The sequence below is a fragment of the Anser anser genome (assembly GCF_964211835.1).
Source record: "Anser anser genome assembly, chromosome: 18".
Taxonomy (NCBI): Eukaryota; Metazoa; Chordata; class Aves; order Anseriformes; family Anatidae; genus Anser; species Anser anser.
The window spans coordinates 4,019,806-4,043,893 of NC_139739.1; the positions used below are offsets into that span (position 1 = coordinate 4,019,806).

General features: G+C 61.9%; 1 protein-coding gene across 18 annotated transcripts in view; it reads right to left on the bottom strand.

The window, feature by feature from the left end:
* The window catches only part of NCOR2 (nuclear receptor corepressor 2), a 234,249-nt gene that overhangs the window by 32,157 nt on the left and 178,004 nt on the right, over positions 1-24,088 (bottom strand). For all 18 annotated transcript variants that reach the window (XM_083804413.1, XM_083804415.1, XM_083804414.1 and 15 more), the window contains 5 exons: positions 17,039-17,181; positions 12,054-12,201; positions 8,630-9,194; positions 3,443-3,563; positions 2,330-2,570 (listed from right to left, as the gene is read on the bottom strand). In XM_083804413.1, coding sequence (XP_083660539.1) covers positions 2,330-2,570; positions 3,443-3,563; positions 8,630-9,194; positions 12,054-12,201; positions 17,039-17,181 — 1,218 coding nt within the window. The remainder of the gene's footprint in view (positions 1-2,329; positions 2,571-3,442; positions 3,564-8,629; positions 9,195-12,053; positions 12,202-17,038; positions 17,182-24,088) is intronic.

The window sequence follows — 24,088 nt, forward strand, 5'->3', positions numbered from 1 at the left end:
TAATGCTCTTGGCTCCCCGTCTCCTCCGAAGGCCAACTGAAACACGACTAAATCAACACACAACGCACTGCCGGCTTTCCAACCGCCGCGCGATAACCCGAGATATGCCCGACGGCGGCTCGGCACCGGGGGAAGGGATCAGGGATCCGTCTGCCCGACCGCGGGGCTCTGCAGGGCTGCCTGCCCCTGCCCGGCCCCGCGCTCCGCGGCTCGTCCCGCGCTCTGGAGGTACGGCTCTGGCCTGGCCGCCCTCCAAGGCGATACGGACCCAGCCAGGAGCCGCGAGGCAGCCAACGCCTTGGCCAGGATGTGTGCAAGACTGCTTTGAAGCGGATCCAGAACGGTGTGAAGGACGTCGATCCCCCGAGCGGCTGCAGGAGTTCAAGCCCTCTTATCGAGCTGGGCCTCAGCGAGCCGCGGAGGAGGCGGCGGACCTGCTGCGGGGAAGCTGGCCCCTGGCTACGAGGAGCCTCAGGGCTGCTCTGATTGAGGTTTGCCGGCTGGGCTGGACTCTCCCCGTTTAACGAGGCCCCTGTAGACGCGGTGTGGCAGCCCAACGTGTGGGGTGTTGACACTTGTTGCCCCAGGGGGAGGCCTTGGAGAGCAGGGGAGGGAAGGGGCGCTCCCCTGGTACACAGACTGCCCTGCCTATCTCGGGGTATCCTGCCGCAGAGACAGTGCTGAGCCACCACCTGAGCTCATCGCTGCCCTCAAACAGGGCTTTGGGGGCTTGTTTTCTCCCCTCGAGGTGCCTCTCAGCACAAACCTGCCGGTTTTCACACGGCAGATGCATTCACGCCATGGAACGAGGGCTCCCGAGGGCCCACGTGCGACCCAGGCCCCCAGCGGTACCAGCACACAGGCACAGGGACGCGGTGTTTGGAGATCACCCGAGATGTTTGCTCCGCTCCTAATCCTCGTCACAGCCTGGGCAGCCTACTCCACGCCTCTGTGTGACACAGGGCAGGTGCTGTGCACCTCGCAGGGTAATTACCTTCATTAACACGGAGATCTGGAGCACTGCAGAGGTGGCCCAGAGAAGAAAGCGCTCCGTACTACACACTGCGGTGCGGTGGTGCCGAGCTCCAGGCCCCAGCACTGGCCGTGCCATGCGGCTCACCATGAAGCTGAGCCGTGCAGGACAGATCCCCACAGGATTACGGTGCAGGAGGAGACCAAACCCATTAACCCATTACCCACCACCGGCGGGGAAGGGCTGGAAGGGAGCTGATCTGCCCGGGCAGCAAGCACCAGCGCGGGATCAGCTGAGATGGGACTTCACGGGTGGCAGCACCGTGACTCAGGGGAAACTCCCTTCCTCAAGGTGAGCAGTCACCTTCCTGGCTTACATGCAAAACATTCTGCAGGGCTGATCCACACACGGTGCTATTTGTTGTTTAAGGAAAAAGAAAATCTGGCAAAGAGTCAGCAACCAACTCCTTCTGCAAGCACATCCTCCTGTCCCAAGAGGGACGCGGCTGCTCTGGGGGCTGAACAAGGGCACCAATTTTCCAGCGATGACCACAACCAGGACCTATCTGCCCCATCCATGTGGCCTCATCCCTCCCCACCTCCTTGCACTGCGATCCCAGTGCAGGACCCACTACTGGGGGGCATCGCCCCCACAAAGCCCAGCCTCCCGGCTCCTCTGATGGCACCGCTGGCTATGAGGGGCAGGCACGCCGACGCCGAACTGGAACAGACTGTCACCGAGATTAAAAACACATTTAGAGGATAGTCTCATCAGGACTTCCCGACTCTCCTTAACCTCGATCCCCAGGTGCTCAAGCTAATAACACTTCAGATGCTCTACGGTGGGAAACTTGGGGTTGCTCATTAGGCAGCCAAACCATATCACAGCTATTCCGGGGAGAAAGCACTGGGAATCTTTACAGGAACCTTTGGACTCCAAGTCACAGTATTAGCATTGATTTTAAATGAAATAATGGTCCCTGCTGAGCATTAAAAGCATTCTTTATAAAAAGCCAGCAAGGTAGAAAAGAGCCATTGTACCCAAAGCCCTGGCATGCCTCCAGGCCCCTTTGCTCTCAAGTGAATGGCAGAGACGCTAATAAAGGCAATCTTCACCTCCTCGGCACTCGACACTAGCTCGGTGTTTGCTGTAGGCTCAATGAGACATGATGTACTGTCTAATGAACATGGGAAATTAGCCATGCCTCTCCGGTCCCGCTTCGAGATGCTATTAAAGAGCTTTCAAGGGCTGAAGCAAACGTCCACCTAAGAGGAGGCAAGCTGCCGGCTGCGTGCAGCTGCACGCGGGGCACGCTGTGGCACAGATAAACGCACACCGCCACGCACGCCGCCCTACCTTCCTTGTCGCCAACAGCGGGGCTCCGGCTCTTTCCCCTGGGGCTGCTGCTCGGCTGCTGCTGCTCCTTGTCGGCCTGCTGCTGCTGCTGGGCCTGCGACAGCTTGCTTGGGGGCACGTCCTCGCGGGCAGACTCGTGGGCTTTAGTGATCTGCTGCTGGTAGAGGGCCAGGGCGTGGGGAGGCACCTGAGGCTTCACGCTTCCACTCTGCAATATCCCCTCTGAGAAACCTTCAGAAATCTGCAACAAAACAGTGAGAGCTGGTGAAACTTGCCATGTGCCGTTAACATCCCTCGCAGCCGTGGAGGCAGCAAGGTGTTACGAAGCCCCACAGCCCAACCATCCCGAACGGAGCTCCAAGGCTCACCAGCCACAGGAGGTTAAAAAACCCACAACAAGGAGCACCAGCTCTGTTCTGGTGACACCACCGGAGAGCCTCAGACCTCCCTCGTTTAAAGCCTCTAATCTGCAGTTCAGTGCCCGTAGCTTTTGCAAGCAGTTACATGACAGCAGCCACATCTTTCGCTGGAAGAAGGGAAACTGAAAGAGCACCAGGAACGGGTCTTTCCCGAGTACTTGAAACCCAGCACACACGAGCAGGGATTTTCTCTCCCCACCCCACAAATGCTCCTCCTCTGGCACTGACCCTGGAGATAAGAGGGTGCTTTTTGTCACAGCCCCAGACAGGAACCATCAGCCTGTTGCGGCTCTCCAGTAGCCTTGAACTGAAAAGGGGAGACCAAGAAGAGCTTCTGGATGAGGAGGAGCATAAATATGTTTTACGTGGTGACTTTAAGCACGAGACCAGGAGAAGCACAGGGCTGGGAGGGTGCACAGTTGCTTTTTAAAGCAAAGGGAGGCAGCAGTCATGTGGCAATGAGGAGCTTTTTCTGTCCAGACCTCCCACTACTTTCTGATAGAAGAGCTCAAAGGACATCCAAACATCGCTGGCAGGCCCTCCGGCAGCTGGGAGCACGCTGCGCACAGAAAGCACCTTGCCTACATGGGGCTCAGCCACCCGCGTGTCGGGCAGGGGGACACGTCCCAGTGCGAGTGTACGTGCAAGGCACGTGCTGCGCCCCCGGCCCCAACCCTCTTTTTGGGGCACTTACGATGGGAGGGATGGCAGCAGCGCGCTGCTTCAGCTGTTTCAGGTCCAGCGGCTTCTGCGGCGAGGAGTTCAGCCTGGCCTCGCTGGTGGTGTTGAGCAGGCTGGGCCGGGGGGACAGCAACCTGAGCACAAAACACACGGTAAGGGGCGATGTCACACACGAGCTCCACATCTGATCGCCCCCCCATGCCCCACACCCCCGTGCTTTGTGCTGCTGAGCCAGGGGACATCCCTGTCATCGACGAGGGGCGAGCTGGACCGCTGCTCACGGCTGGGACCCCGGGCTCCTGAGCACGCTGTGCACTTGGGCTGCTAGCTCTGCAACCCGCTGCCTGGTCCCAGACCTGTTCAGGTGGCTACAACCGTTGCAGGGCTCACTGTGAGGCTTGGACAGGGGCTGCTCAGCAGGGAACCCCGCTGCACTGCCCGGAGCACGGGGTGCCTGCAGCCCCGGGGAGGTGCCTGCCGCCTCCACCTCGGTGGGCTGCCGGTGCCTCAGCTCCTTTTAGTCATACAAGGGCCCAGGGGACCCGCTCCCCACTACACGACGCAGACCAGCAGCACCAAGCGAGCTGCAGAGCGCTGCCACAGCCGGGGCAGCTTTGCCGTGGGATAACCAGGCCCGGGGAAGGCGGGGAGCGGGACGGGATTTACGTCCTGCTTTCCAGAGACAACAAGTCCCGTGGGACTCAGTGCTCTGAGACGATTATGTCTGCCTCGAGAGGCTCTCAGCTCCCCTTTGCTTTAGCTACTACGCTAATTATTTCTAGCAAACTAGCTGCTGTTGTCCAGGATAAGCCCGAGGGAGAAGCGGAGCCCGGAGTCACGGAGCAGGGCGACCCGTTCAGATTGCATTTGGGCGCCACGCCACCCTCCCCAGCTCACTCAAGCATCACTCAGCACTCGAGATCAGCCCCCCGCTCCTGTTCAAGGACTGTCTGTCTTTTATCAAGGCTCTACAGCCTGGGCAAGTAACCACGCACACGCGGCTGGAGCGCTTGGACCACCTGAAAGGCGAGAGCCTGGGTTCGGATGGGATTTGGTGCTCAGCTTCGTGGCTGCACAACCCCGCGCCCTCTCCGCTGGCTCTTCCCCGTGGCTGAGCTGTGGGGCGGACACTCAGAGGATGGCTGTGCCGAGCCCCTTGCAAAGAGCAAGAGCCCCAACGCGCTGCTGTGCTACAAAACCTCTGCCTCTCCTCCTGGGACAGGGTTCTCCCTGCCACCGAGCGCCACAGCCCTCCTGCGAGGGCACAGACGCAGCCAGGAGGGCGAAGGGGATTTGGGGCATCGCTGGGATCTCTGCCTCCCACCACCCCGCCGCACAGCTCCCAGCTGTAGGGACCAGCCGACACCTCGTTTCCCTGGGGCGTTACCAGCACCACGCTGCTTTCCCCTTCCCGACTGTTCCACCACGCTGCAAGGCGGGTGGGCATCTCCTGGGTCCCCCCAAAACGGGATGGGAAAGGAGCGAGGCAAAGCCCTCGGGTCGAGCTGTGTCCGTGCTGAGACCCCAGGGCCATGTCGCTCCAGGACATCTTCACTTTCTCTCCCTCCCAGCTCCCATTTGTTGAAGCCAGTTCATCGTTTCTAAGTTTTACAGCGTGACTTGTTTATTTTAGCTGTTGTTTCACTGCTCTCTTCAGCCTATAAATTTCAAGGTCATTCCACGCTCACCCTTGGATGAATAAACAAGCGTGGCTGGGCCATGTGCGGGGAATAAATACATCGCTGCGCTGGGGCTGCCCCAGCCCTCGCGGCGCGCCGTGCCCTGCATTGGAGCGGGAATGGGACCCACCTCGGGATCTGCCCCAGAAGTGGGAACTGGGATGCACTGGGGGAACTGGGATGCTCTGGGGTAACCAGGTGAGGGGCAGCTCACCCAAGCTGCTCTCCAGACAATCGCGGCGATGTCCGCCCACGGGACGGCACAGGTGGGGTGAAGCCACACCAGAGGCATGGGGGCAGCACCCCAAGGGCTGCTGAGAAGTGCCCGGGGACGAGGACACCCAGCACTTGCTCTCAGGACAATCACGCCACGCTGAGCTGCAGCACGTCTGTACTGGGGCTCCCGAACCAGAGACCACTGGGGAGAGCCCACGGTGGCAGCACGCTCTGCAGCCCTGGGCTACGTTCCCAGGCAGTTTGGGCTCTGACTTTACCCACGAGAAGCCGATCTTCAGCCTGGTTTTCTGCAGCCCGGCGAGCTCCATCAGCGGCGGGAGAGGACGGAGCTCTCCCTGGCGCAGGCACAGCTCCGTCGGGTGGATGCTCTGCCCTGAGAGGCACTGGTCGTGTCTGCACACAGCGGGACAGGGGACAAACAACCCCCAGCACCTCTCACTTGGGGGCCCCAAAGCCAACGACCAGTCCCTACGTGTGGGCGATGGCGCTGGGAGGAGCAGCGAGCCCTCTGCAGGGTGTCAGCGTGCCCGGGGTGAGCCTGGGCAGCGGGGAAGGCTTTGGGATGACCAGGGCACCGCATCCTCCCAAATCCTTCAGCTTGCACCACGGGGACCGGTCCGAGCCCAAGGGACTGGTCGAACCGCTGGACAACCCAATGCACCATGACCCCTCTGAGCTGGTCCAAACTCAGTTTCCTGCGCATGCGGTCACTGCATAAAGGGGACAGAGACCGGGGGCAGTCACCAGGTTGCCCAGGAGGCTCAGGGCAGCGTCTCCTTGCCCCGCGCTGCAGACCGGCAGCGGGTAAGTGTGCGCGGCCTCGCACGTGCGTTTCCGTCTGGCCTGACCTCCCACTGAACTGCGGTACTGGCAGTGCTCGCGGCAGCCCTCCCAGCACATGCTGCGTGTAACCACAGACACTCAGCTGCCTCCTTCAGCTCTGACGAGCTAAGGCTGTGGCTCCTTCTCCCAGCCCAGCCTTTGCCAGCGCAAACAGCAGGAGGACCCACGGTGGCCAGCGCCTGCCCCTTCCCCGTGGCCGCAGGGACCCTCGAGCCACCCCCATCCCCTTCGGGGAGACGCTGCGGCCACCCCGGAGCTTTCACAAGCTCAGCAGCGCAGGGTGGGCGGGCGAGCATCGCCCACGTGCCCGGTGCCGTCCCAGCCGGGGCGGCTCACGCGGCATCTCGGCAGCCCCGTCCTCTTCGTCGCCTCTGCCCGCGTGCTCGCAGTCACGCGGCGGTGGGGCTGCGGTAGCCGCCCGCGGGCACGCGGCCTCGGCTGGCTGGAGAAGCGAGGACCCAGGGCAGCTGAACTCCCACGGTTTGTTGGAGGGCTGCAGGCACGCACCGGGAGGCATGCCTCTGGTTCTGTGAGACCGCATCGAAAAGGAGCGAACGAGGGAGCGTGCGGCATCCCCGTGGGCACCACGGCGGGTACCAGCTCCCGCAAACTGGTTGCAGGACACGGTGTGGGCTGGCAGGGCCGGCCGCTTCGCCTGGACAAAGCCACGGGGCTGCTCGGGCTGCAGCTTTCCCTGCCCGCAGGCTCTGCTATCACCTGCGCCTTCCCACCGGACTGCTACGAGGAGAGGCCGGGCAGCAGAGGGATGCCCGATTACTGTTTGATATTCCCGGGAACTGGGAGCCGTTTGACGGCTGAGATATTTGCACTGACTCAGTGCGGAGCCAGGATGGAACAGACGTTCCCAAGAAGAGCTGCTCCTTTGCAGCAGGGAGGCTGGTAAAAGCTGCTGCCGTCCCGTGTTCGGCTGGGTTCGTGTCAAGCAGAGGAGTGCAGCCCTGCTGGCCTCGCTCCCCCTCGCAGGGAGGTTTCTCCCAGCTGGGAAGGGGAGGGCGGGGAGGGGTGGTGCTGGACTCCTTCCACGCCAGAGAGGAGCTCCCCAGCCAAGAGGCCCCGGCCGCACCACGGGGCCAGGGCCAGCTGCATCCCCAGCGCCCCCGGCAGCGTCCGCGCTGCTTCCAGCGGGGGGCTGCTCCCCGGGGGCGTGCAGGCAGCACCAGGGACGCTCCTGCACCCTCCTGCGCCGGCAGCACCCACCCACCTGCACACCCCCACCGCGGTGCCCTCCTGAGAGCAGCGCTCCCGTTACGGGTGGCAGATCACAGAAGCATGACAGCTGCCTGCTGCCTTGTCCTGCCGCTTTCCTTGTGTGTTTTTTTTTTCTTTCTTTCTTTTTTTTTTTCTTATGCAGCCTGCCTGGCCTCGGAGAACCCGTCTTGCTGCCAACCGCCCCCTGCAAGCCCTCGGGAGGGATGCAGGATGCTGGATGCACGACGCCAGCCTCCGGTCCCAGCCCAGTGCAGAGGCAGGAGCCTGGAGGGGCTTCCGTGCCCCCGTGCCACGGCCGGGTGGATGCGGGAGGTCCCTCCCGGCCCAGGAGCCAGCGTGGATGGAAGTGGGAGCCACCAGAGAGAATAGCACTACAAAGAGGCGCGTATTTATATATAATTCTTTAAAAAACAGGAAACCCTGTCCCGTTTGTGAGGCTCTTGGGTGGGGAGGGCTCTGAGGCTGTGGTGGGAAGAGACGGGAGGGGAACAGGACGTTTCCCCTCCGAAGAGGCCGATGTTTCCCCTCCCTGTCCCAAGAGCCACCCGTGGAGGGTCGCAGACCCCCTCGGCCACCAGCCAGGGTGGCTGCAGGGCTCGGGGCCGCAGCGGCTCAGGTGAAGCCCCGGTGGTGTTTCCGCAGGAAAGCTCGCACATCCCTCACCGTCCTGCCCCCTTTATGGCCAGGGCGGATATTTCACCCTCGCGGATCCCAGCAGCATCTCCGCCAAGGCAGCAGCTCGCCCCCTCTCTGCGCTGGGAACACGTCCCCGAAGTGACTGCTCCCCTGCCAGCGCCGACTCAGACAGAAAAACCGTTCCCAGCCCCGGATGCAGGCAGCCCAGTCTACGCCTCTGCATAACTCAGCTGTCCCCAAGGGCACGTCCGGCTCCATTGCATCACCCCGCAGGGCTGCGAGCAGCAGACTCAGCGGTTCTGCACCCAACACCTGTCTGCGGCCATTGCCCAGCAGCACCCCCGCGTTGGGACATCGCGCTGCCCGCGGGGTCACGGACCCTTCGCAAGCGATGGCCAAAGGGCCGCGGCCACGCGGGGACACAGCCGGGCACGTCCCTTCGCCTGGGGAGGACCTCAGTGGTGACGTTCCTAAAAAAAGAGCTCAGGAGAGAGCACGTGGGCACTGCCGCACGCAGCAGACGCCTCGCCCGGCCCTGGGGCCACGCAGTGCCCCACCTCTCCCCCCAGCCCTACCTGCTCTTGTCCACGGCGTCCTGTTCGTCCATCTCATCGGCGCTGCAGGTCGCGCTGGAGTCGCTGTCGGGGTTCACCCCGGCACCCTTGCTGCCTTTATGGCTCTCCTTCTTCTCGGCCTTGGGCGTCCCCTCCGCCCCCGCCGCCCCTCCGCCGCCGGCGCCGCTTTCCGCCTTCTTGTCATTCCCCTTGTCCTTCTCCTGGCCGTCCTCGCCCTCCTCCTTCTTCACCTCGCTCTTGCAGGGCTCCTCGCTCGCCTTCTCCTCCGGCTCCTCCGTTTTCACCACGTCCACCACCAGCTCCTCTTGGGCCTTCTCCTCGCCGCCGGGCGCCTTGGGAGCCGCCTCCGCAGGAGGGCTGGCGGCGGGCGCGGGGTTGGTGGCAGGGGCCGCGGGAGCGGCGGCAGCGTCGGGGGGCGTGGGGGCCTCTTCCAACTTGACTGCCGGTTCTGCGCCGGAGTCACCTCCCGGCCCGGGTGGTGCCTTGGCCCCGCTTTCGCCTCCCTCTTTGGCTTCGGGCCTCGGCGAGGGAATGCTCTCAGTGTCGGAGCTGTTATTTACTGCAGCTGAGAAAAGGGAAGAAATAAAAATAAGGATCAGGCTGAGATTCTCACTTCCCATACCGCTGCCTCCGCCCCCTCCCATGGGAGGAGAACGCCCTCGTTGCTCCGAGGGGGAGACGATCCCGGGGCTCGCGGCGCGGGGCTGGGATGCCCCGGAGATGCGCCGGGGGTCTCCCGGCTTGCCCAGCTCAGCATCTGCTGCGGCTGCCGCAAACCCCCACCCGAAGCCGAAACCACGCTCCCAGCAACTGGGAAGGAGGGTTTTGATGGAAAACCCTGCTGCTCGCTCCTGGCCTCCCTCACCCATAGCTCTGGAGCTCGGTTTTGCTCTGCCGGGCCCGGGAGCTGTGCGGCTCGCTGCCTGCCCGCCGGCACGGCGCGGCCGCCGCCTTACGTCCCGCGTGTCCCTGGCGCTGCCACCCCCAGGGCAGCTGGGGACCATCCCAAAACGCTGCGCCTGTTTGTTGTTGTTTGAGCCGCCAGAGGCGAAAGAAAGGAGGTCAGGGTCAGTGAGAGCAAAGCTCTGCCAGTGCTGCAGGACAGGTTAATTATTAAATGTAAAGGATCGTTCCTCAGATCTGCTCATGGCTTGAAACGGGCCAGGAAGGCCAGAGAGATGGAGGTGCTGCGGGAAGAGGGGGCCTGCAGCTGGAAGGGGATCGCTCCCTCCTGGCCTTCCTTGTACAAAGGAAGGCAGCGAGCGCCAGGCGACCACACAACGCCCCCAACACGCCTCGGCACGGCCCCTTGGGGCACAGCCCTCGTGCTCCTGTCCAAAAGAGCTCCTTCCCACGTGCCCCTTTACCTGCCTCTCTCCACAGCAGCCCATTTTGCTTCAGACGCCAGCAAAATGGGGGACACGAAGATGTGGCTGTCCCAGGAGCCACGCGTTTGAGCACACCCGAGGTCTTCCACTTGCTGGGCACAGGACTGCAGGGCAGAGACGTGCAGCCGCTCGGCCCCCCCCGCGCCCGGTGCTACCCGATGTGAAAGGGGCAGCTGAGGCACGAAAAGGCTCAGCCGGGCGCTGGGCTCTGCTGCTCTCGCTCTGGGCCCTGAATCCGTGGCTGGGGAGGCGAGGAAGGGAGCTGGGTGGAGATGGGAGCGCCCGGCTGGCCGCAAAGCCCCGGGCACCGGGCAAACAAGCACACGTGCCTCGCATTTGCAAGCAGACGGCTTGGACACAGGCGATTAATCACACGCTACAAGCCGCGCCGAGTCCTTCTCCCCACCCCAGGGCCTGCCGCGTGGCCCCCGGCCCCAAGGTGCTCCCCACGGGTCTCCGAATGTCACCCCGGAGCCCGCGACCTTCCCGAGCAGAGCGCCGCTCTGACATTTCCGTGCCCGTGACATTTCATCAGCCTCTGCTTCCACGCTCGCTCCGCTCAACAGCCCGCTTCAGAACCAGGCCCCCTCCGCCCAACGGGAGGAATGAGAAATGAGGATTGGAGCTCTAGGAAGGTAAAGCTTCAGCGAGTGTCAAGAGATCTGTCTTTAATCTCAAAACCGCATTGTTTCCTCTCAGCCACTCTCACAAAGAGCAATAACTACCTTTTACTCCGTGGCTCTGAGTCACATATCACCTCGCACAAAGATTTACCTGGAATCTGCCTTGTAATGAGTCACTTCCAACAATGATTTGAAAAGATTTCCAATTTCAAGTCCCATTAGCCTGGGTGCTAAGGCCAGGAAGCAGCAGGGTGCCAGCAGTGCTGGTTAAGTTATTAAATTACTTTGACAAAAGTCAAATGGGGCTATTGTTGGAAAATTATGCACATTTTCTCCAAACTCGCTGCCGTGCTTTCTAAGCGATAAATAGCTGAAAATTGTCACTTTCAAGTTGTTTCCTTCCTTTCGTACGGCTGGGAGAGAGGAAAATGCTCCCTTAAAAGGGGAATGGGGAGGAAAGGACCCGCCGAGGTCCATCAGCCCTGCTGGACAGGGACTGTGGCAGCCCTGGGGGGGCTCAGCCGCCTGGGGCAGTGGTGGCCACGATGCCCTGACGGGACGGGGATGGGCTGTGCGAGCCCAGCGGGTTGCATCCATCCTCGTGCATCACCCAGGGGCTCTCTGCTTTGTTTCCTCCAGCAGCCTCCCCCTGCGCCTCTCCCCGAGGCCCCGCAGTGCCTGCAGTCTGCCCCGGCTCGGCCCTGCGCCCTGCCGAGCTGTGCAGGGCCTGCTTTTTGGAGGAAAACAAGCAGAAAGCTGATTTACGAGAGCCAACGCTCTGGGGAGGGTGTGCTGATGAAAACTGGAAATAAACCGGTGCAAGAAGGGCACTTCTTGCTTCTGTGGGGTGAGAAGGAGCCGCTGGGCATCACCCCAGGTGCCACCCTGCAGGGACAAGGTGCGCGTGGGGTGGAGAGGGGCCCAGGGAGCGCAGAGCTTTGTCACACCACAGCTGCACTGGGGAGGACTGGGAATGGCAGCGACTTCAGGTGACAGTGACTTGGCACCCCTGGTCCTCAAGAGCTCAAGGCAGCAGCGAGAGCTGCTCCTCCCTGCACACCCCTGACTCCTGAGACCCCCCGGGGGTCCCCAGCAGAGGCCGGCTGGTGACTGAGCCTTTGCATTGCACAACCTTCCCAAAATACACATCCCTCCCGACGGACAGGGGAGGAGGGCAGCGATCCAGCGCAGTCCTCGCAAGCGTGAAATCCCGAGGCACCCGAAAGGTCACGAGCGCCTCGTGCTGCGGGACAGCATCACCTCGGTGCGGCTTCAGGGTGGCACACGCGGCCCCCTGGGAGCGCTGACATTTGCAGCCCCAGAAAGGCCACACACAGCACCTGAACTGCTCCGCCGTGGCTGCATGGCAATGCTGGGACGGCTGAGCACGTCCCCCGCCTCGACCCGCCTCACCTTCTGCCTCCTCGGCCATCTCCTCCTCGTTGCCGCTTGTCCCCGACACCTCCATCTCCTCGTCCTCGGCGGCGGGAGGGAAGGCAGCTTCTTCGCTCTGCACGGCGGTGCCTTTTTTCTTCTTCCTCTTCGCGTTCCTTTCCTTCTCCTGGGGGAAGAGGCAGAGGAAGGTGAGAAGGAAAAGCCCAGCGGGACGGGAGCCGCACGGGAGCGGCCAGCACCCCTCCTGCCCAAAGGGACGCGAAGGGCACTAGCACCGCCCTGAGCCCCAGCTCTGAGTCCTGATGCTCCCCACGTAGACCCTGCAAAAAGTGGCCGCCAGGACCAGACTCGCCTGCCCAAAGCCCCATGATGCGGTCTCGCCCAGCCAAAACCCTCGGGGCGGAGCAGGACACGGCGCACGCCAGGCACTCGCTGCACATGGGGCTGCCCCTCTGGAGGGAGCACGACTGCAGGGGAGGCCCTGGGGATGCTGCACCCCACGCACGGAGCAGATTTGGGGTTGGACGGTGGGTGAAGGATCCATCTAGCACTGCTGCGGCCGGGGCACAGCGTCCCCCTGCTCTCCCTCCTGCAGAGCTCAAGCCCCGGCAAGCCCCCGGGGCAGGGTCAGCGCTGACACACGGGTAAAGGATGCACGTGCAGGAGCCACTGGCACAGGGCTGCTCGCTCCTGTTTGCACTGCGTGCTTCCAGGGACTACCTCCAGCTTCACAAACGCCCACGGCCGCATCCTGACGCCCACCCGCAGGTAGCAGAGCTGATGACCCACGCGCAGTGCAGCCAACACCGGAGCACACCGGCTTTCGTGCGTCCCGCTGCAGGAGCTGCCAAAGGACTTTGCCTCCTGCTGCTGGTGGGGACACTGGGTGCGTCACGGCATCCCGAAGGTGCCCAAACACCCCGTGCCCCGGTCCTGCCCTAGGGCAGCACCGTCCCTGCTCTCCAGGGCACGTGCCGCGGCCACGGGGCGCGCACACACTGCTCCCTCCCTCCCGCCCGCCGGCCTCAAGGAAAAGTCTCGCTTCTGCTATTGTTTCCTGCTCTTGTTGCTTGAATAAATATTACCAGTAGGAACAGGCCCATCATCTCCGGCTCTCCCTGCAAGCCCCACACGGATGACGTGTGTAGGACGTTTATTTACATGGATGAGAAGATAAAGCCGTGGCGGAAACGTTAACTTTGCTGCTGGATCCCTGCGCTGGGAAGAGCCGGTCCCTCCCCTCCAACCCAACTTTCCAATCCTTTAAAAAACTTCCAGATAAAACAAACAAATCCAACGGCTTTTTGCTTGGAAACGCTGCTTGCTCAAAGTCTATTTTTATCAGGCTGGGCAGGAGAGAGGAAAAAAAAAAAAAACAACACTCGAGAAACTGCTCTCTGAGGGGCTGGTGGCACCGTGGGAGGCGGGCAGGGCCCCTCCGTGCCCCGTCCCACCGCGGTGTCACCCGTGGTGGCGGCGGTCACGGTGCCCCAGCGCTCACACCTCTGTCAGGGCAGTGATTCGGTAAGTGCACGTTTTTGTCTGAAGCAGCAGTTCCCCGTCATGCTAATGCGATGACAAAGCTCCTACGTTACTATGGCAAAGACTTCTCTGCCTCTTACTCACGGGTCCGTGACTCAGTCGAGGCTGGGAGCAGGCTTTTTGCTGGGGAAGCAGCCGGGAAGCAGCCCCTGCCTCCACACCGCGCTCGGCTGGAGCCTGCGGAGCTGCCCGGGGGCACCTCAGGTCCTTCCCGCGGTGAAACCCAGCAGCAGGTCCCGGCCACATCCAGGGACACGTTCGAGGCCACCGCCTCGCCTCCTGCCGTGCTGGCAGCTCCGTGCCCCCCGCCCTGCCTTGCTCACGGGCACCGTCCCCTCCTGCTCTGTGCGTGCCAGCGCTGGGGACACAGGGCCCCCATCCTGCCGACAACCACGCGCACACCAGGCAGGAGCCCCTGCAGCCTGAGTGAAGCCAGCCGAGCGTCCAGGCGTCTCCCCCCACCACCGTGTGCTCTGCTTAATCCAAGTGACCACCAGCGAGGCCACGGCAAGGCACCAGCTCCATTCGCTATGCTCAGCTTTGGGTTATTTCAGCCCACGGGGGCTCTGCTCTCTGCCTGCCCCAGGTTCCTGCAGGGCCACCCAGCTCTTCAGGCCGTGGTGCCCCGGGAGCGGTCTGTCCTGGGGAGGGGATGCCAGCAGCCCCCGGGTACGGCACCTCTCTGGCCGCCTGCCCTGCCGGGGGAGAAACCATCCCGACACGTTTGGTGTCTCCTTGCCACCTCCAACTCATGCAGCTGGAGCAGCCAAAGCAGCTTTCGAACCCTGCTACCGATACAGGGCCATCTCTGGATTTACCTCCCAGCCTCAGCCTCTCGTCAGTGCGACCACGCTCCCCCGTGGGTGACAATGACACGTATTTGACGCTGCGCTGGGACCGACCTAACCACAGGGTGACAAAGCACCTCCAGGCCTGGCCCTGGGGACAGCCAGCCCGCCCCTCAGCCCTTCGGCCCCTGGAGTTTCGCGGGCCCTGGGTGAGCCCTGACGGCGGCAACACGGGAGATTCCCCCACTGCTTTGCTCCAAAAAAGCCCCAATTAGGGCCAGCAGAGACGAGTGAGGGACGCAGCAGCAGAGCGGTGATAACTCCCCCGCCGTAGCTCCACAAGCCAGAACAAGCCCGAGCAGTCACCGGAGCAAAGCAGAAACCTCCCGGCAAAGAGGTGCTGGTGAGGACGGCGCCTTATCTCCGCCCGCTGGCAAACAGAGCGGCTCCAGGAGGACACCCCGTATCCGCACGCCCCGCTTTCCTTCAGCGCCGAGATTAGAGAGCACAGCACGCAGAAGGTCAGGGCTCAGCGACGGCAATGCCCGGGACGCATCCGAGCCGCTCGGCAGCGAGAGCGAGCCAAAACACGCCGCAGCGCAGACAAAGCGGGGCTTCGAGGTGGCCTGACGCTGCCCGGCACCAGCAGGCTGCCCGTCCCTCGGGCACCCCGATCCTCCGGGGACCAGGGCGAGGATCTGAGGCTGTGCGCATCCCGACGGACCCCGCAGAAGGGGAGCACCGCAGCGCTGGGCACCGTTGCCAGCTGCATCCCGAGCCTTTTTCTCCCTAATGCTGGATGCTCAGAGCGGGGGGGGTTCCCTGCTGGTTCTCTGCCAAACCCCGATGTGTTTCGGGGCACGAGGGACATCCCCAGGCTCTGCGTCCCATCCCGACCCGGGGACTGCCACCTGCTCACCCCCAGCTCCTCCACACCACCCGCACGCTGTCAAACCAGAGAGAGGCCGGGGCTCGGGAGGGAGCCCTTCAGCCCTGTCACACCTACCCGGAGGAGGAGGAGGCTGTAATATTAACGAGCCCCGTTTGGGGAACTAATGAGATGTGCTAATTGAGTTTACTCTCATTAAGCAAGAGGAAGAAAAGCAGCGCCAGTTTGTTTCCTCACACACGATCGGCAATAGCTGGCGGTGGGGAGGTCAGGGAGTAATTTGGGGATTTCATGGCAAGCCCACACGATGACACACCGGCTCACCACATGCCTGCTCGGCAGAGGTCAAGGCTGACTACTGGGTATAGGAGATTAGGAGGCTTGGGTTGCTCGTGAATATATTTAGGAGTCAGGAAGGAAGGTCTATGGCAATTTAATCTCAGTTGTTCTTTCATTTTATTCAGCTCTCTGGCATCTGCTGTTGCCACAAAACAATAGAGCACAATAAATAACAGCTGAACGTTCATTGTTCTTCTACAAAACCGAATCCCATAGCCTCGAATGCTCAAAAAATAAAATGATGATGCTGATATAAACTGCAAGTGAGAGTGAGCAATTAGACTGGAGAAGTCTAGCGGCTGCCTTGGAGGGACGGATGCAGGGAAAAAATGTGGTTCTGCAGAAAAACACTTCTGTGATATAATTTCTGAAACGTTAGGAAGCAGAGTAAATTAATATACACCGATCCCACTGCCAGCTAGGCTGTGTGATCTGATTTCAGATCCTCTTCGGTAATGAACAACGGCATCTTTATAACATAACGTTTTGTATTCGGAGGGCTTTATGCATGTTTAATTCCAGTCTTTATACAGCTTTTTGGGGTCTTTTGTATAGTTTGTTTGCTTTGTCTCTAAAAACAACTCGGTGAAACATAGGAGCACAGGAGTGTCTCTGTGCATAGAGAATTAATAAAAAAGAATCGCCAATGCCTTCTCTTTCTCTCATTCCTATAGACTGACTAGGATATTAAATTCCTGGGTGAGTCATTGAATGTTTTCCTGTCTTTCTTTTTACTCTTGCTGTAATAGCTTGCTTGGAGAGATTCCTGCATTGAACATTGTCCTTTGCATTTTCAAAGCACCCCTTGGGGGTTTAAGCCATGTGAATTCTATTAGCCAGAAACTGGGAACCCCAGGATACTCTACAAATGAAATAATTATAATCCTTAGCTGCTCTTAGCAGTCTGCCCTATCTCCTGAACGCTGAATGAGCCCCATTTCATTCATGCCCTGCACTTCAGGCCAGAAAAGCAGCGTCAGCCCGTTCTGACGGGGAAACCGAGGCACGGAGAGATGCGTGTATTTGCTCGCGGCCACAAGGACAACCAACATCCACGTCAGGATCAGCCTTCTCTGCACAATACCTGTCCCACCACCACAGTTTTGGGCTAAGCCCCTCTTTCTCTTGCATTATCCTAAAACCCTGTATTTCTTTGGGGCAAACTGCCCTCAGTCTACTCCTCCCCTTCAGTCTGGGTGCCCCCGAGCATCACCGCGCTCCGGGAGCCGAGGCACGCTCCCACACGGCACCTCCCCTCCTACCGCTCCCTGGGGGGCCGAGCGGGCAGATGACCCTGTCCCACATCACTCGCACCCCCAATCCCCTGTGCTTTCACCCCAGAACGTTCTCCGAACCGAGGCGGCTCCCCTGTAGCTGCGGGACCGGGCAGGCACTCGCCGGGAAGTGCCCGAGGCACCCGGCGCGGGCGGCGAGGGGATTCTCACCATTTTCAGTTTGTGCTGCTGTAGGATCTCGTCCAGGTTCTGCCTCTTCTTGTAGTTGAAGTAGAAGTTTTTGCACTGCGACACGGTCTTGGAGCCCACCATCCTGGCAATGGCCGACCAGTTCCGCCCATGCTCAAGGAGACCTGCGGTGGAAGGAGGGAAGGGAGAAGCGTTTAAGGCCAGATAAAGTCGCACAAGGGCAGCATTATCCGCACAGGATGGGAAACACCCACTGCGCAAGCCAAGCTCCACAGGAACAATATGGTCACTAGCACCCGTCTGCAAGGCTTCCTAGGCCAGGGGATGACCTACAACAGCCTGTTTTTCTTTCCAAGGGGGAAAAAAAAAGGCACTGGGCTGTCTTGCTCAGGAACAAAACATCCCGCGGCCACATCACCACTGCGGGTGGCCAGGAGGGGCTGCCTGCCCTTTGGGACGGGAGCAGGAGGGGCCGCCGTGCCCAGGAGAACCCACCAAGAAGCAGCGGTGCTCTACACCCTCCTGTGCCCCTCCGGTGGCTTACACCGGGGCGACAAGGCAGCTCGGTGGGTTGGAGTCCCGGTACAGGTGGGGAGGAAGAGCCCGGGCAGGGAAGCGTCAGGAAGCGCAGGCGAGGTCCCCGCTGGGACCTCAAGTCCGCAGGTTCACGCCCTGGTCCCGGGGCCGTCGCGGGTGGGACGGACGCCTGCCAGAGGGACGGGTGCTCAGGCTGCACGCCTCAGACCTGGCAAGACAGCAGGTTGGGAGGAACGCTGCGGTGCAGGAGGCTGGAGAACACAACCCATCGCCAAGCCCAGCGAGGCGTCTGCTGGACACGGGAGGCAGGCGGTCACGTCAGAGGGGGGAGCCGCAGCCGCAGCCCCGGGCCACGCGCACCGGTACCCGCTCTGCCTGCCCCGGGCTCCTGGAGGTGACCTGGGCTGGGGCCGCCCAGGCTTTGGGGACAATTAAAACCTCGCAGCTTGCCGTCCTTCCCATGACCTGATTTCCCCATCTGCGGCCATCCCTGGCCTGGCGCCTTGCGAGCTCTTGCACAGGACAGCACGTCGGGGGCCAAGCAGCCTCCGAATGGGGCGTCCCTGACCCCAACCCCCCGCGACGTGGCAGCACGTGGCACAGCTCCCCAGGCCCTCCCCAGCACCTTGTGTAAAGGACGGGGGGGGACGCTGAGCCCAGGGGCACGGCGCTGCCACCGACGGGGACTTCAAGAGCTGAAAACCTGCAGGGAACAACCTGCCCAAGGCACCTTCCTCTTCTGTACGGGGTTTTTCTGCCCAGAGGTCACAACAACACACGGGGCCTGGGAACGGGGACTGCCTGGGAGTCTCCGACCTCCGTCCCCACGGCCCTTCCCTGGCTGTCCCCAGCTCTGACACCGTGGGGCTCGGGACCCCAGTGTCCCACCTTAGGGCTCCCATTAGTGGCCCTGCTTGTGCCTGGGAGCCGTGCAGCCGTGCCCCAGCCGTGCCCAGCCTTCAGCCCAGCAGGGGACAGGGTGGTCTCAGCACCAGGGCCCGAGGGATGCACCTCTGAGCAGGAAACGTGCAAGGGGAAGGCATGCCTAGGGGGGACACAGGTGAGTCTGCACTGAGTAGGCGGCACCACGTACCTCAGGGCAGGTAAAAAAGAACAAAACAAACAAACAAAAAAAACCCAGCCCCTCCCAGAGGAAAGCAGCTGTACTCAGCGCGGCAAGAGTTAACGTCCCGGCCGTGCCTGTATCCTGCCCCGTCCCAGCACCAGGGCTTATCGAATTGCACGCAACACGCAGGCATCACACAGAGCGCTGAGCACCACAAAAGGCCGGGGCCAGCCAAGAAACAAGTTTGAGCTTTAACTCTGCAGCTCCCAGCGCCGCTCCTGCGAAACCCACGACCTCTGCCGCGTGCAGGAGGGCTGGGGCTTCTTAAAAAGAAAAAAAAAAAGGGACGTCCGGCCACCAACCACGAGAGGTAACGCGCCGGGGGGGGCGGCAGTCCTCCCCCCGCGTGTCACAACCCAGCGCCGTGGCCAAAGCAAACAAGGCACCCGGCCCCCTTGGCTCGTCGCGGCGCTGTGCACCGAGCACAGCACCCAGGGCTGGAGCCATTTGCTGCGCCCCGGGCAAAGGCTCCCAGCGCCGGCGCTGCCCCCGGTCCCGGCGGTGCCCCGCGAGCAGCCATGGGACCCAGCCCGGTAAACGGGGGGGCCCTGTGCTGCCCACGGTCCCCAGCGTGATGTGACCTTCACCGGCTGCGCGGTGCCAGCTCCCGCTGCCCTCTCCCCTGCCACATGCCGGCTGTGCCGCCCTGCCCGCCGCCGCGGGGACGCTGGGGACGCTGCCACGGCCCCGCCGGGAGCTCGCAGCTGGCTGGGCAGGTGGCCGCATCCGTGCCCGGCTCACGAGGACAAGGCAGCCCGTGGGACCCAGCGGGGTGCCCAGCCGCCCTCCTCCTTGCACTCAGGGCAGAGCAGAAGAGCAGCACCTGCTACCCCGCAGGCAGGGATCGCCCGACACGCGCCCCGGGACGTGCCGTGCTACCCTCGCCGCGCGCCCCCGGCTCGGCAGCCCCCAGCCCCGCGCTCCCCGGCACGCCAGCCCGTCTCGGCGCGGCCGTTCATTTCCCAGCGCAACTGAAACTATGACTAACTGAGTTATCAGATCGTACCCAGAGCTGCGCGGCTTGCCGCGCCGTGGGGGCTCGGCATGGCCTGGGGGCTCGGCACATGGTGGCCCTGCAACCGCGGGGTCTGTCCCTGGACACGCAGCTACAGCTCCACGCCAGGCACCAGCCCCAGTGTTAATTAACCCCGTCCTCGCCCCCCCCCCCCCAGTACTTACATGCCGCGGGTCTGGCTGCGCCGGGCGGGGAGCGTGCCCGGAGCATGCAGCGGGCGGGCTGGGACGGACGCGGGCGTTGGGGCGCGCTTCAAAGCCCCCCCGGGCACGCCAGCTCGCGGCGAAGCGCTGCGAGTGCTCCGCTCACGCCCGCCCCGCTCATTTTGCTTTCGCTCCCTCGCAGCAGCCGGAGAAAGAGAAGAAAGCAAAGCCGGTTCCTTAAATCCCGGGGGCGAGAGGATTTCAGAGCCATGGGCGGCGGAGAGCGGCGAGCGGGTGCCGAGGCTGGAAACCAGGTCACAGGCGGGAGAGTCCTGACCCCGGCGCCAGAAGTTGGAGGGGACACATGCTCTGTCCCCAGCTCTCCTCCAGCGGGGCGCGGGCGCTCGGTCCTCCCGCTCCTCCCGCTCGCGGCGGAGCTTTTCCAGCCGGCTGCAGCCGCGGTTGTTAAGGTGGATGGAAGCGCCTCCGGTATTTTCTCCCCTACCTCCTCGCTCAGCAGCCTGGGGCTACGGGGAGGGGAGGCTGTGCAGTTTCAGGAGATGCCCGATGTTGCCAAGAAAGAATAATAAATAAATAAGCCCACAGAAAAAAAAAAAAAAAGGCAGCAGAAAGGCGCAGGGGAGGGAGCAGCCGACGGCGCGCTGCAGCTCCGCTCCTGCCAGCCCGGGGACGGGGAGCCGGTGCCGTCGGTATGTGGCGGAGCAGCGAGCGAGCTCTAATCTGTTCCTCTGGCTGACCCAGGGCTCACTGCATCTGAATGTGACCTCTAGACAGAGCATTAATAACGAACGTGGCACTGACCCAAGCTGACAAGGGGTGCGGCCGCTTGGCACCGGCTCCCTCCCTCCCTCTCTCACTTTCTGTCTCCCTCGCTCTCATCTGAATGTCAGCGGCAGGGGGAGGGATCCAGGAAAACAAAGCTTGGCTAATAGTTTCCTCCGCTCTGAAGTGAATCAAAGGCGCTTTTCTTTGGGGAGGTGCACGCCGGCCGAGCCCAGCGGGGACAACGTGCCCCCAGCGTGGCTTGGCCCCGCAGCCCGCGCCGCTGGAGAGGTTTGGGAGAGGACGCGGGACGGCGCAGCCGAGCCGAGCCAACGCAGGGGCTGCGTGGGCAGCGGTGCCACCACGGCCTCTGCCTTGGCACGAGCAAACGGGGGCTGGAGCGTCGCAGAGCAGGAAGGAAGAGGAGCCCGGAGAGCTGGGAGCACCCCGACGTGTGCTCGGAGGGGTAGATGAGGGGGCACCGAGGCGGGTGGGAGCCGGCCGCTCGTGGCCCCTCGGCTCTCCGCAGCTGCGGGTTTTTATGTGATCCTTTCCAAGGCTCCCCGGCGCGGCCGCCCTGCTCCACCCAGCTCTGGGAGAGGGTGGAGGGAGCCCGTAAAAGGGTCCCTTAATGGGAGCTCGTGCGGATTAACAGGACGGGGTTACAAGGGAGAAAAATAAGTGATCTCACTCCCCTACGCCTGACGGTACCTGGAGCAATCCTCCAGCACCCCTCGCACCCACTCCCCCGCTCGGGAGCGGGGATGGGGACACTCCTGGCACAGCCAAAACTGTAACCCAGCCCTGGAGAAAGACCAGCACCGCGCAAACCGTGGCATCCTGAAAGCGTGGTCGGTGTCGCTGGCAACCAGCGCTCCGCTGCCAGCCAAATTAGCGCGCCGCAGCGATGCTTTCCCCCGCTGATCTCAGAGCGGTTCGCAGCGTGCGGGCACGCGTGGGAGAACCGAGACACAAAGAAGGTGAGTAACCGCTCCGGGGCCGCGCAGGCGGTGGGAGGCAGAGCCGGGCGAGCACCGGGCTCCTGACGCCGCGCCAAGCCAAGCAGCGGGGACGACGCGCACGCGGCCGGCCCACGTCCTCGCGGGAGGGGACAGCGGGCAGGCAGGGCGACGCTCGCCCGTCCTCGGGAACGCAGCAACCAGCATCGGCCTCCTGCCGCGCTCCGCACCTCCGGCAGCCCCGTGCTTGAACCTCCCCGACCTGGATTCCTACCGTCAGACACCTCGCCTCTCCTCTCGCCGCGCTGCGTCCCCTTCCTTCCAGCCCGCCGGCAGGGACGGGAGCTCGCCCTGCTCCCCGCGGTTCCCCCGTCCTGCCGGGGACGCGGGAGGCTCCGTCCCGCGGCCGAGCGCACGCAGAGCCGCCGCTCCCCTCGGGCCCAAGTGCTCTTTCTTCACCTGGCTCGGATATTATTCCCGCTCCCTTATTGTTGAAAAAATAATGCTCAAAATTAAAATGTAGGCTGTAAATTATAGTAATTACCCAGCAGTTCCCCCTGACAGGCCTTTTGTGTTTCATTCGCTGACACTCGCTAAGCAAATCCTCGCAGTTTTCTCCTACATGCTTGAGAAATGTTCAGCCAACTGTGGCAGAAAGCGCAGCGCCGGGGGGGCACCACGGCAGCGACGTTACGGGCGTTATCCCGGGGGGCCACGTTCAATACATGCTGCCAAACACCTTGGCCAAAGGCAGCGTGGCCAGTTCACGCCTCGGATGTGGTTTTCCCCTCGTGGCACCCGATCCACCCCATCCGAATCGCCCTGACAATTTCCGCCTGCTGCCTCCCCGTAGCATCACACGCGCTTCGGGGCACGCGCACGGTTCCTCGGCAGCGTTTGTGGGGCTTCCCCGGCTCTGAGCACCCGGGGCACCCAGCCTGGATGGAGGGACCCCACGGCTCGTCCCACCCCACTGCCTGGTCCCAGCACGAGGGACAACACGCAGCGATGGGCACAGGCTGCAAACCACCTTCTCCAGCCTACGCTTATTAACATCATCTTTTTTTTTTTTTTAAATTTTAAAGTATTATTTAACATTTCATATTGGAGAGGGGAAAGCTCCAGTGTGAGTGCAAGGAAGATGAAGAATGTACGGGGCAGGGCTCAGTCCCAGCTTCCCACGAAGACAGCATCGCCTGCTCCGCACCGGGCTGCAGCCAACTCCTTTTAAGAGCAAAGGCTGCCCTGCCAGGAAGAAGCGATGGAGGAAGAATGCACAGACCTACACAGACCTACCTCCCCCCGTTCAGCCAGCTGTTCGTTCAAATAACAGTGCAAAACCAAATTAGGGTTGGAAGAGCGCATGCTTGCGTGTGTTTACACACCCGTTCAGGCTCCAAAATAATCCTGTGCAGCGCGATAGCGTGCTGAAACACAGCTGTGCTCGAAAGGCGATGGGAGACGGCTGGTTGCTGCCACGGGCACGCGTGTTGCTGGGCTTGGCAGTGTGTTAATTTTAAGAAATCAACATTTTTAAAAAAAATCCTGCTTTTTTTTTAATTATTAGTTTTATTTATTATTTTATAGTTTCATGGACAAAATGGAACTGGGGAAAAAAAAAAATGGCTCAGGTTGGTCCAAAATTCATCTCGCTTTCTAAGTTGTTTTTTGGCAGAAGTGAAAATCAGCCCTCAAAAGAAAACCTGTATCCAAGGAAATATTTTGCATCCACCCAAAATGAACTATTTAGGAGTTTTCATGGGTTATTTAGCTCTTTGACATTGGCCTTTTACGCTCTAAAATAAACACCAAAATGCTCACACGAGCAGCACGCACACGGCTGGCCCGCCGGCCCCGCTGTCCTCTGGGTGCCAGGACCGCTCATCAGTGCCTCCGGCACGACTTAGGAAGGGTCTCGGCCCCTACCCAAAGCCCGTTTCTCTGCTGTTACACATTTACTGTGATAGAAATCAAACACATGCCATCTCCTCCGCCAGCCCTGCTCGCCCAGGAGCTGTGTGCCCAGGAGGGCCCCTCTGTCCGCGCTGCTCGCACCCGTCCCCGTGACGCCTCCATCCCAGTGCTTCCATCCCAACACCTCCATCCCAGAGCCTCCGTCCCAGCGCCTCCATCCCAGCCCTCCCCGGCCAGGCCACACGGAGGCAAGGCGTGAGGAACACGGTTTTGGCTCTGCCCCTCCAGCGAGGAGCGCAGAGCCTCGGCACGGCGTGGGAGGAACTCAGGTGAGCAAGACACTGCCATTTTTACGTGGCCTCTTTTCGGAGTACAAAACCACTTGTTAGACTCCAGGGGGCGGGGGGGGGGAAGCCCAGAGCCAGAGCGAGAACAGATACGAGACTAAAGATTAACGAAGGTCGCGCTGAAACCTCCTGGTTCATCGGGTTCAGCTCCGCCGCTATCGCGGGCTGCTCTGCGAGGCGGCCCCACTCGGGCACGTACCGCTGCTTGCGCTCAGCACGAAGGGGGCAACAAACCCTCCTGGCTGCT